The sequence below is a fragment of the Saimiri boliviensis genome, chromosome 7, assembly GCF_048565385.1.
Source record: "Saimiri boliviensis isolate mSaiBol1 chromosome 7, mSaiBol1.pri, whole genome shotgun sequence".
NCBI classification, from domain to species: domain Eukaryota; kingdom Metazoa; phylum Chordata; class Mammalia; order Primates; family Cebidae; genus Saimiri; species Saimiri boliviensis.
Window position 1 is genome coordinate 87,146,997 of NC_133455.1, and position 13,302 is coordinate 87,160,298.

General features: G+C 43.7%; 1 protein-coding gene across 5 annotated transcripts in view; it reads right to left on the reverse strand.

Moving 5' to 3' along the window:
* Positions 1-6,528, reverse strand: part of KRAS (KRAS proto-oncogene, GTPase) — a 47,813-nt gene extending 41,285 nt beyond the window's left edge. Inside the window, exons 1-2 of one of the 5 annotated variants that reach the window (XM_039471908.2) lie at positions 6,157-6,237; positions 756-877 (exon numbers count right to left, since the gene is read on the reverse strand). In XM_039471908.2, coding sequence (XP_039327842.1) covers positions 756-866 — 111 coding nt within the window. In that variant the 5' untranslated portion in view covers positions 867-877; positions 6,157-6,237. The other 4 variants (XM_039471909.2, XM_039471907.2, XM_074402931.1 and 1 more) reach the window with 4 other exon arrangements.
* Positions 6,529-13,302: the final 6,774 nt, after the last annotated feature.

Below are 13,302 nucleotides of genomic sequence, written 5' to 3' on the forward strand. Positions count from 1 at the left end.
TCAAGGTCTCTTCCAGGCCTTTATTTATCATTCTACTGCTGACCTGTACTTTGGTAAATTTTCATTAAACTAAAAAAATCTGAAAATAATCCTTAAAGACATAATAAAAATGTATGTTTATTCAAGGAAATATTGTAAACATCCTAATATTTCCTTGAGTAAATTTAAAAATGACAACAAAGCAAAGGTAAAGTTGGTAATGGTACTTCTACATAAATCATACCTCAGGCAAAGAATTCATTTTTTAAAATTTCTCAGGTAGTTGTAGGTTCTCCACTACTTTAATGTTGAGAAGATAGGAAAATACTGCTAATGAAGTTTTAAAAAAACCAACCATCAAACAATTACATTTCACTAGTACAATTAAATCTAACCTTTACATATGATGTCACGATACCAAGAAATCCACAAAAATAAAAGGCAGATTAAAAAGCATGTCTTTTAGGTACAGATAAGATACAAATTCACATTTTTAGCCTCTCGCAAACTCTGAAATACACTTCCAATCAAAATGCACGGAGAGTGAACATCATGGACCTTGACATACCCCCAAGGGAAGTAAAGCTCCCATACTGATGGTTACATGCAACTTGAGTTAAAGCCTTGAAACCCAAGGTACATTTCAGATAATTTAAAATAACTTTCAGTATAATTATCTTATAATAAGTACTCACAAAAATGGTCAGAGAAATCTTTATTTGTACCAAAGAATGGTCCTGTACCAGTAATATGCATAATATTAAAACAAGATTTACCTCTATTGTTGGATCATATTCGTCCACAAAATGATTCTGAATTAGCTGTATCGTCAAGGCACTCTTGCCTACGCCACCAGCTCCAACTACCACAAGCTTATATTCAGTCATTTTCAGCAGGCCTTATAATAAAAATAATGAAAATGTGACTAAATTAGAACACGTCACACATGAGGTTAACACACACTATCAAACACTCTATCAGTACCTTTTAACACAAACTCACCTTTATATAAAAAGTTATTTCAAAATACCTTACAAAATTCAATGATGAAAACTCCAGTTGAATACAGATGTACATCATCATGAACTATACTTCATTTACAAACTCCTCCATCAACGTTTAAGAAATACACACAAATACTACATAGATAGTTCTTTTATCTAAAATTCAAATTGCTCTATCTAAACAGCCAGACTGCTGTTCTGTAGCAGCTAAAGGCTCTCAGAAGATCATTACTTCACTCATGCAAGTGTCTAGCACAGTGCTCTACACCCTATAGACACACCCTCCAAAAAAGTTGTTGACAGCTATCTCCACTCCTATTGTTACAGTTTTCCTAGTTGACCCTCACCTCTAAGAGTTAGAAGTCAATGTGCAACAGCTTCAGAAAAACTTTTAAAGCATCAGGTCAGTAGTTCTCCTGGATAAATATTAACAGTAAAAAATCAGATGAGGGTTGGGAGAATGTCAAACAAAGCTGGATTGTGTCACAGGGAAATAAAAATTTAAACACGGAGGCAGAGAGGAACAATATTTGATGACATCTTAATTTGTAAAATATCTCTGGAGAAAAAGGAGCAGGAGGTTGCAGTGAGCCGAGATCGCCCCACTGTACTCCAGCCTGGTGACAGAGCAAGACTGCCTTTAAAAAAAAAAAAAATCTCTGAAAAAATAAAGGTAAAAACTAACAGAACTCTGAATTAACTATTCAGTACAGGTGATGTGATCATCAATCACAATACATAATCCTGTATCACTGCTGCACAAAAAAGATAATTAAATAAAGATTAGAAAGCCGGGCACAGTGGCTCACACTTGTAATCCCTGCACTTTGAGAGACTGAGACGGGTGGATGACCAGAGGTCAGGAGCTCAACAGTCTGGCCAGTATGGTGAAATCCCATCTCTACTAAAAATACAAAAATTAACCAGACGTGGTGGTGCCCGCCTGTAGTCCCAACTACTCAGGAGGCTGAGGAAGGAGAATTGCTTGAACCCGGGAGGCAGAGGTTGCAGTTGCAGTGAGCCAAGATCGCGCCACTGCACTCCAGCTTGGGCAACACAGTGAGACTCCATCTCAAAACAAACAAAAAAGATTAGAGATAAACATTGTTTTTATTAAGAAAACAGTTGTTAAAAGATTTAAGTGAATATATCTCAGTAATCCATGTAACTATTAGTCTTTGATTTTTGTACAATGTCTCCCAACAGGTGTATGAACACTGACAACTTGTTTAACAAACACCACACAGAAAATAAAACACGCTATTTTTTAGTCAGTTGTTCCAAATTTTTAAAAATAATATGAATGTTTAATTTCATCTCCTTTCCCTCATGTAACACATTATTGCAAATAAAGAGAAATGCAGAAAAAAAGGGCAGTGAATGCATCAATCACAATACATAATCCTGTATTATAGGACGAATAGTTCCAGATTAATGAATGTGCATATATTGTAGATAAACACTAAATACACACAGCATCCTATTTACTGAAGATCAAAAATAATAATTTGCTTTTCCAAATGATAACCTGCTAACCTTACTCCTAAGCCCTGCCTCAAAGAGCACCACACGCTAGAAAACTTGTATCACACACAGTCACTCTGCTCTACCTAGACTTACTGGCTGCTTGTGTAGGGCGAAGTTAACAACCACTACAAACACGTATCTTACCCATTTGACTCCACTCTTTATTTCAAATGTAGGCCAAAGCAGTTAGGAAGAGATGAGGAGAATCACACTAACATGTAACCTCTAGCTCCCTGCTTACCCCAACCTCCCCCCAACCAGTTTGGATAGCCTAAAACCGATCTCAAAATGTGGTCCAGGAACCCCTCAGGTTACTAAGACTTTTCTGGTGTGCAAGTCAAAACTGTTTTCAATAACACTAAGGTATCTTTTACCCTTTTTTCATTCCCATCCTTTCACAAGTTTTCCATATGTGTGATCACAATAGATTGAATGCAGATGCAGATGTGAAAATCCACGTCTTTATTTATTTATATTTATTATGTAGACAGAAGCAAAATCAAGAGATCTACATTGACTTGCAGAGACCTGACTTAAAGTGGATTAACAGTCCTATTATTTTCTTTTCTTTTCTTTTTTTGAGACGAAGTTTCACTTGTTGCCCAGGCTAAACTGCAATGGTGCCGTCTCTGTTCTCCTCAACCTCCACCTCCGGGGTTAAAGCGATTCTCCTGCCTCAGCCTCCCAGGTAGCTGGGATTCCAGGCATGTGCCACTACACCCGACTAATTTTGTATTTTTAATAGAGACGGGGTTTCTCCATGTTGACCAGGCTGGTCTCAAACTCCTGACCTCAGGTGATCTGCCCACCTCAGCCTTCCAAAGTGCTGGGATTACAGGCACGAGCCACTGAGCCCAGTGAGAATCCATGTCTTCTATTAAGCCACATCATTAAAGAGATTTACTAAAATGTGAAACAATCCTTCTAATATTTGGTTTTGTTTTGGAAAATAGTTAATTTTTCATAAAATATTCATATTACCAAGTAATGGGCTTATTATTGCCATTTTAAATGAATTAATACACTTTTAAAATTTGTTTTAAAAACTTGTTTTAATTTCTAATATGGTAAATATCAATAAATCTCACACAAATCAGGTACCTTTTTAATCCTCAATATTTTTTTTCTTTATAACAAAGTCTCACTAGATTGAGCATGCTGTCTCGAACTCCTGGCCTCAAGCAACGCTCCTGCCTCAGCCTCCCAAAGTGCTGAGATTACAGGCAAGACCCAACTTGCCCGGCCCCTTCTGTAACTTTTAAGAGGGCAGGCTACGCATGGTGCCTCACGCCTGTAATCCTAGTACTTTGGGAGGCCCAGGCCAGTGGATCACCTGAGGTCAGTAGGTCGAGACCAGCGTGGCCAAAATGATGCAACCCCGGATCTAAAAATACAAAAATTAGCCTGGCATGGGGGTGGGCGCCTATAATCCCAGCTACTTCTGAAGCTGAGGCAGGAGAATTGCTTAAACCCAGGAGGTGGAGGTTGCAGTGAGCCAAGATCGCATCACTGCGCTCCAGCCTGGGTGACAGAGTGAGACTCAAAAACAAAACAAAACAAAAACAGTGTAGAGGGGTCGTTAAGACCAAAAAGTCTACTAGCCTAGGAAATACTGTGGACAGACACTGGTTTAGAGTTTGTGTATATGTACGAATTCAGAGCCACATATACCTTCCAATCTACTTATTTATGCAATGGTTGTTTCCAGAAAAAAAAAAAAAAAAAAAAAACCCTTGAATTAGATTTTTGAAACCAAGTCACATTTAAATCCACTAGAAAGATCTGGTTCCAAAGGAGTCTTATCAAATGAAGATCATGGGAGGGAGGAGCTCCCTCACCCAGAGTTAGAAAAGGTAGCAAGGTCTTGAATCCAACAATTTTGTTATGGAAAAAAATACATTTTTATTTGTCATAAAACTGCATTACCATCTAACATCTCTTAAAAGCAGGTATACTGTGGATGGCTACAGTCTCAAAATAAACTACTGTTAGCAACCATATTTGATATCTGTAGTTTATCACATCTAAGAATCAGCATTTTGGACCTCAGTCACTTCAGAGTGCCACCAGTTACATGGTTATTTCTGAGCTGATAATTACAAACAGACCTTTCCCCTTTATAACTTACTCTTTAAATGATTTATTATAAACATAACATATATGTTGTACAACAATTAGAAAACCTTTCTGTTTTGACAGGTATCAAGATTTAAGAAGGCTAACTTAGGACTTCAGCTGTAAGATGCACATGCCACTCTGGGTGGCCAAGGCGGGCGAATAACAAGGTCAGGAGTTCGAGACCAGGCTGGCCAACATGGTGAAACCCCGTCGCTACAAAAAATACAAAAAATTAGCCGCGCATAGTGGCAGGCGCCTGTAATCCCAGCTACTCGGTAGGGGAGGCTGAGGCAGAAGAATCGCCTGAACCCGGGAAGTAGAGGTTGCAGTAAGCTCGGACCATGCCACTACACTCCAGCCTGAGCAACAGAGCGAGACTCCATCTCAAAAAAAAAAAAAAAAAAGATGCACATGCCCATTTTAGGTTTAGCTAGTGGACTGCTACAATTCCTCTGTAAGTTTAAAAAATCATGTTTAAGTGCTGTTTTGGAATACTGTAATACCTCTTGGGATGAAGAAAACATCTGCAAAATGAGGGTAGTATAGAAGAGGGATGAAGGTAATACAGAAGAAATAGGGGAAAGGACACGAACAGGTAAATTAAACTTGAAGTACTATTTTTGTTACTGCTGTCTACACTCAACTAGCAAAGAAAAAGCCTCGCTTCTGCTCTGCGGGTTTTCTTCGTGTTTAATTTGACCAAGCAAAACAGACCTTCTGGGATTAACTTTTTCCTTTTCACTGTAGGTCACAGGCTCTACGTGTAGGGTGTTGGCCACCTGTTCTTCCACCATCTCTACCTCCACCTCCTCCTTTGTGGCCACAGCAATGTCACAGCCCATACATGGGGGAGGGGAGCAGTCTGGAACTCGGAGGCAGATGCATTTTTTTCCAAACACAATAACCTCAAACAGTGGTCTCCAAGCACTTTCCTATGCTCTTCCAAACGGGGACCTCCCCTTACTCACACATCCCCTACACACAGAAAAGGACCACTATCCGTCCAGCCTGCGCTCGAGGGAGAAGTTTAGACCGTCGTCCTAGAGATGCCAAATGCAGCAGGGAAGGCTGGACCGAGGCAGCCGAGTGCTGGGAAGGCAGGCAAGAGGTGCAGGAGCGCGGAGAGGGGGAAGGGAGGCCGGGGCGCAGCGGGACGAACCTCCACCGCACCCCACCGCCCCGAGGGGCAGCTGGCCCGGCGCGAGTTTCTCCCCAGCAGCCTCCAGCCGCGGCTCTCGGGGAGGAGGAAGGAAGGGGTTCCCCGTCCAGGAAGCAGCACAAGCGGCGACCGCCTCCAGCCTCACCCTCCTCAGCCCCGCACCGCCCATTCCTCACTCCCCGCGCTGCCGCGTCCGCGCGCCTCCCCTTGCAGACCCCCCTCACCCCGCCCGCCCGGGCCCCGCGCCCGCGCCCCCCGCCCGCCCCTCCCGGGACCCCTAATTCATTCACTCGCCGCCGGCCCCGCCCGGCGCCGGCAAAGAGGGTCAGAACCCAGGCAGGGGCCCAGGAGGGGTGGTCCGCTCCGTACCTCTCTCCCGCACCTGGGAGCCGCCGAGCCTCGCCGCGCCGCCGCCTTCAGTGCCTGCGCCGCGCTCGTTCCCAGTCCGAAATGGCGGGGGCCGAGAGTACTGGCCGAGCCGCCGCCACCGCCGCCGCCGCCACCGCCGCCGCCGCTGCTGCTGCCTCCGCCGCCGCGGCCGCCGCCTAGGAAAATCGAGCTCCGAGCACACCGATGAGTTCGGGGCCGGGCGGCCGCAGAGGGCAGAGCTATCGATGCGTTCCGCGCTCGATTCCTCTTCAGACTGGAGTGTGAGAGGGAGCGGCCGAGGGCGGTGTGGGAAGCGGGAAGAGAAGGCGGCCGCGAGCGCCGGCGGGGAGGAGGAGGGGGCCGGGCCGGCCGGCGTGGGAGGAGCGGGGGCCGGGGCGGCGGAGGAAGGGGTGCTGGGGCGGTCGAGGGTGGAGCTGGGCGGGCTGGAGAGCGAGTCTGGGCGGCGCCTCGGCGGGAGGAGGGCCCGCCGGACCCACGCGGTGGCCCGCCCCCCGCCTCGCCGCAAGGCCGTCCCAGCCGCCGCGGATTGTGACCCGGAGTGGGACCCGACCGCGCGAGCGGAGCGGACGCCACCAGGGAGACGCCGCGAGCGGCCCCGCCGCCGCGCCCAGCGGTCTGCACGGAGAAGCTGCGAAGAGCGCCGCGCCGCCCTCGGGGTCGGCCTGTGCTGGCGCGCATCCGTGTACTCTCGTTGACTGCACGTAAATAAACAGGCAGTCACCGAAAGTGGGAGGCGACTTCGGGGACTCAGGGAGACCCGGCGGGCAACTTCCCACCCGGGGCTTTCTGATGGCCGCCCCGATTATTGTCAGCCTCTGCACTCCGGCTGGGAATTTAGCCCCAGGCCCAAACAAACGCGACCGACCGTTTCAACGCTAATAATCTCGGGGCAGGAGGTCTACGATATTTTGCTATCTTTCTTGATATTTTGAAGCCATCACAAGGTCTCTAAACAGGGACTTCGCACATCCCCATTGCCCCCGAAATCACAAACAGAAGACAAACTGTTTTTCAGTAGAGGTGCCCTTGGTAGTTTAGACCTGAGGAGTCATTCAGACATTAATTAGAAGACTGAGATTGATCAGTTAATGTTCATGGAGTTAAGACCTGAAACAATGGGGCAATTAAACATGCTAGCATCCCCGGAGTTGATAAAACTACCTAGAAAGGTACTCTGGGAGAGGCTTGAGGATTGAGGGCTGGAAACGCAGCGCCTGTACCTGATAGCATCGCCCTCCTCCAAGACTCTGCTTTCGGTTCCATTCCTCTAGTCCACATCACAAACCACCAATAAAGCTGCCTGAAATCTCAGCTATTAGGTCTGTTAAGCAAGGCTTTACGTCAACTGTTACTCTCTCCTTTCTAACAAGGGCTGTCATCTGCAAGGTTTATTCCAGTCTCCCCCCTCCTAGCGCCAGGTGGAAGGAGCACAAGAAAGTGGAAGACAGGGAAGGGGAGAAAATGCGCCTACTCCATGTTGAGTACTAGCTAAATGTTTTGCATTTATCGTATCATCTTATTTAATCATCAGGACAACCTCATACGGTAAAATAGTTTTTACTGTTTTACAAATAAATAAATAGATTTACAGGTTAAAAGCTGGGCCCAAGTTAACATAGTTCAAAAGTGGAGTATCCTTTATGTCAGATCATGTGTTCACTCTGCTCCCAGATCATCAATGGCCCCCATTCCACTTGACATAAAAGCAAAATTCTCAAAATCCTACATGACCTTAAATTATTTGATATCCCCTACCCTCTTACTTCTCTGAACTCTCATCCTACTGTTCTCCCTTCCTCACTTCCATAGATACACATTGGTTACTGGTTCCTTGAAAACGCCAGGCAGGCTTTTTTCTCAGGGAATATGCACTTGCTACCCCTCTGCCTGGCACCTTATTTAAATCTTTGTTCTAAAGTGTTTTTAAAATGAAATCTTCCCTAAAAAGATCATTTTTGATACTGCAATTTCCCCCTTGTCCCAAATCTATCGCTTTTCCTACTTTCTCTCCAGAGCTCTCATCACCTTCAGCAATCCACTATTTATTTTGTTTTCTTGTCTCTCTTTCTCCCACCAGAATGTAAGCTCCATGAGGGAATGGGTTTTGCTATATTTACTACTAAATTTCTAGTGCCCAAAACAGTCTCTGACACAAATAAGGCATTCAATAAATATTTGTGGAATATTGAGTGAATCACAGGACCCTCTGTGGAGTCTAAATTCTAATCCATGAACTCTGTGACTCTAAATCTTTACTTAGACAGAGTGTCGCAAACCTTCTGTCAGTCTCGTCTTCATCTTACAAAATCTGCTTTGAAACTCACTCCAGTCACCTGATAAGCCACATTCTGCACAGTCCAGAGACACTTATGTCGTACATAATAGACACAAGGAATTCTTAAATGAATGAATTTGCACTTACGTGTATGTTACTCTGTGGTCACTTGAGCATAAATCACGGATTTATTTTGTGCAACATCAAGTACATGATAAGCTCTTGTTTTCTCTTACAGCTGTGAATATGATGTTCTTCCTATAGTTGGTATTCCATACATCTTAAAAGGACTATAATATAGAACAGGAAAAAGCTTTATATAGCACTTTTATGCTGATTATAAAAATTCTGGCATTAGCAGAAACCTAATCCATCCACGTGGTCTCAGTTATCATCTAGGCTCATGATTCCCAAGGCAAATCTGTATCCAACCATTTGTTTCATGCACCCCCCCACCCCAGCTTTACCTCAGACACTTTCTCCTTCCTTTTCACTTCCAAAGCAATATATACATATGCTATGTCAGGTCTTTCTGCTGTTCAGTCCTGGGTACTTTCTTAGAAGCCAGCACCACCTCCTTTGCAACAGTCCCTTTCTTTCCTTAACATAGAGCTAGCCAGGTGCAATGGCTCACACCTGTAATCCCAGCACTTTGGGAGGCTGAAGTGGGCAGATCACCTGAGGTCAGGAATTCGAGACCAAACTGGCCAACATGGTGAAACCCTATTTCTACTAAAAATACAAAAATTAACCAGGTGTGGTGGTGGGAGCCAGTAATCCCAGCATTCAGGAGGCTGAGGCAAGAGAATCACTTGAATCCAGGAGGTGGAGGTTGCAGTGAGCCAAGATCAGGCCATTGCACTCCAGCCTGGGCAACAAGAGTGAAATTTTGTCTCAAAACAAAACAAACATAGAGCTTACAGCAGTGGGTGAGTCTCAAGGGTAAATGCTTTAGGAATCACCTGCCATGCTTACCGAAAATGCAAGTTCCTCGGTCCCTCACCCAGATATTTTATTCAGTTGGTCTAAAGTAGACCAGTAGTTTTCAGTTTTAACAAATCAAATGATCCTAAACTGGTGCTTCACTGTGTGCACATTGAGAAACTCTGATGTAGATACTCAAATTCTTAGAACCTGTATTTTCTGCTGTCTTCAGGGTTCCTCTTTCTCAAGCCTGGTGGCTCTCCTTTCCCTTGCTCTCTCCAACAACAAGCACACAGAACCAGACTGTGATCACACGGGAAAAGGGAGAGGAAATAAATATAAACGTGGGGATTCCAGGCCTGCTCTAAGCTATAACTGAAGTTTCTACCCTCCACTGTTAGACTGTCCTGGAAAAGCAACCATGTACAAAACTGCACATGTACACATCCTTTTTATCTGCTGTATGAAGACCATACTGGCCTTTCTTTCACAAGAAACCCTCTTCTGCAGATAGAATTAAAGCCAAAACAACAGGAGTGCCCTTATGTTACCTGGGCTCTTACAAAAGGTGTAAAATGCTAGGACATCCTCGGAGTATTGCAAATGCTGAGGATTTACTTTAAGGCAATAAGAACACTTTAGAAAACCCTATCATCAGCCAGAGAGCTGCTGTTCAGTCCAGGAATCGACTGCACTTGCGATCCCGCAACAGGCTGTGGGGCCCTGCTCATCCCTTGATCAACAAGTATCCATTGCCTATAACTAGTAATTTTGCCATTTTCATAAATCACCATCTGTCCACTGCTTTTTCATGGAGTCTTAGCTTCCATTGCTCTCTGTGCTTCTAGTGGTCACTCTGTGACTAACATTCAAAGCATTCCAAGAGCGAGGATCTGGCCATGTCTGTCATTCACTGTTCCATAGGAAAGACCTTTATGGGACACGATTTTCCTGATTGGTGGCTGACCTTCTTTATGTCTGGCTAAAAGACTATTGTGTTAACTGTTTGTATGCCAACCCTTAGTCCAGACAGTTGTGACCAGAGTAGCAGGACACAGAGGAGGGGAACTTGAGCAGTAGGAGCCACCTACGGTGCTTTCATGGACTCTACTTCAGCACAACCTTTTGACTCTCACAGGAATTTGAACAGATGAATGGATGCTACTTTCTTCGCTTACTCAGCACTTTGTCCTTACTGGACACTTATTTCACTATACTTTATATACCTTTTTTGCAAATATGTGTTCCCATAACTGTTGAACTAGGTTGTAAATTCTTCCAGGCCCCTGTTTCTTTTAATTCCATGTCTTCTTGGTTCTTAGCATGTATGAGTCCTCTGTAAATACCGTTGAAGTCAATGAAATTATAACAAACTTCAATCTTCTCTCTTCAGAGGCACTTCATTCTCATCAAGCCAATCTCCTGGGCCATTTCTAAATGAATATTCTGTTACCACGGCAAATGCCTGTCCAAAGCCAATTTCTCCACCTTATTCCCTCTAATGAATTCCCTCTCTCAATTCTTCTGTCTTAACCTGAGTGACATTTCAGGTAAGACAGAAGTGACACTTCTGTCTTACCTGAGATGGGGTCCTATTCTCCCATCTCACTTGAGTGATGTCATGGTCCTCCAGAACATTTAGATTTGAAAACTTAAATTAATTTTTTAACCCACTCCTTATTAAAATTGGTCACAGCTCCTTTTAGTCATACTTCCTGGCCAGGCGTGGTGGCTCAAACCTATAATCCCGGCCCTTTGGGAGGCCGAGGCAGGCTGATCACCTGAGGTCAGGAGTTCAAGACCAGCCTGACCAACATGGAGAAACCCCCATCTCTACTAAAAATACAAAATTAGCCGGGCATGGTGTCACATGACTGTAATCCACAGCTACTTGGGAGGCTGAGAGGAGAACCGCTTGAACCCAGGAGGTGGAGGTTGTGGTGAGCCGAGATGGCACCATTGCACTCCAGCCTGGGCAACAAGAGCAAAATTCCATCTAAAAAAAAAAAATTATACTTTCTGAGTATTTTCCCGTATCTGCCTCTTCTGTCTTCCTTCTCAGCTACACTTCTGTAACAACTTCTTCATTGACTTTCCTACCTCCTGGCTTTCTTTGTCTCAATTCAGTTCTATAATGTTGCCAAATTAACCTTCCTTCCACATGTCTTTTATCGTCATCAAACATTTACTCTGTGCCTGCTCTATACAGGCTACCTGCATACTGGGTATATATTTGAACAGTAGAAAGAGTTACAAGCTAAGTACCAAATGAGTACCTAAAGATGATAAGTACCTTAGAAATTATAGGGGAAAATTATCTCTAATCCCAGTTAAGTCTCCCCTTCCCGGGACTTAATCTTGCTTACAAGTCTGTAACAACTTCTTACATCCAGCTGAATCCAATCCAAATCTTAGAACATCCATAGTCAGGTACCATCCTGACCCTATGACTTTGTTTCCAAACTTCTCAAAGCAGATAGATGCTCTTCTCATCTCAAGTGAATCCCCTCAATATATCACCAAAATTGGATATTTTATTTATGTCTCTGCTCCTTTTCTCACCGGACACCTTTTTGCCTTTATCCTTGCTAAAATTCTCCCTCATTCAAGATGTAGAACAAGACCTATTTTCTCTATGAATGCTTTGTTGATTACGCTGCCTCATTTTTTAATCTCCCTCTCTATTGTTTTAGGTGGGTCAATTATGTCTCTGCAAGTAGATTCTAAAATCCTAGAGGCAAGAGCCATATCTCAGGTGTGTGAACCCCACCCACAGGTAGAGCCTAGTTCATTGCAATTACTCAATAACCACATGAATACACATAATGTGCTTATCAGCAGGGTAAACATGATGAAAGCAATGTTTGAGGAAGATTAGAATAGCAGCTACATGCAGAAAAGATTGGAAGGAAAAAAAGACCTCAGGTAAGATATTTTGTGGATAGCATGACAGTATGAAGTAGCGGTGGGTATGGTGCCCTGGCTTAATTTACTAGTCCTGTGAGCTAGAACAAATCCATAAATCTCTTCAAGCTTCATGTTTAATAATGGAGTAATGTAATAATTGCTACCATTTATAAAATTCCTCCTATGAGCCAGATAAGATTTACGCTATTTTTATTTTATTTTTTATTGTACTTTAACTTCTGGGGTACATGTGCAGATCTTGCAGGATTGTTGCATAGGTACACACATGTCATGGTGGTTTGCTGTCTCCATCTCCCTGTCACCTACATCAGGCATTTCTTCCAATGTTATCCCTCCCCACTCCCCCCACCCCCACTGTCCCTCTCATAGCCAAAACAAGCAACGGGAAATGATTCCTTGTTTAATAAATGGCATTGGGAAAACTGGCTAGCCATGTACAGAAAGCTGAAACTGGACCCCTTCCTTATGCCTTACACTAAAATTAACTCCAGATGGATTAAAGATTTAAACATAAGACCTAATACCATAAAAACCCTAGAAGAAAACCTAGGCAAAACCATTCAGGACATAGGCACAGGCAAGGACTTCATGACTAAAACACCAAAGGCAACGGCAACAGAAGCCAAAATAGACAAATGGGATCTAATTAAACTTAAGAGTTTCTGACCATTTGACAAAGGACTAATACCCAGAAGCTACAAAGAACTAAAGCAGATTTACAAGAAAAAAACAAACCCATTCAAAAGTGGGCAAAGGACATGAACAGACACTTTTCAAAAGAAGACATACATGAGGCCAACAAACGTGAAAAAATGCTCATCATTACTGGTCATTAGAGAAATGCAAATGAAAACCACACTGAGATACCATCTCACACCAGTTAGAATAACAATTATTAAAAAATCTGGAGACAACAGATGCTGGAGAGGCTGTGGAGAAATAGGAACACTTTTACACTGTTGGTGGGAGTGTAAATTAGTTCAACCATTGTGGAAGAC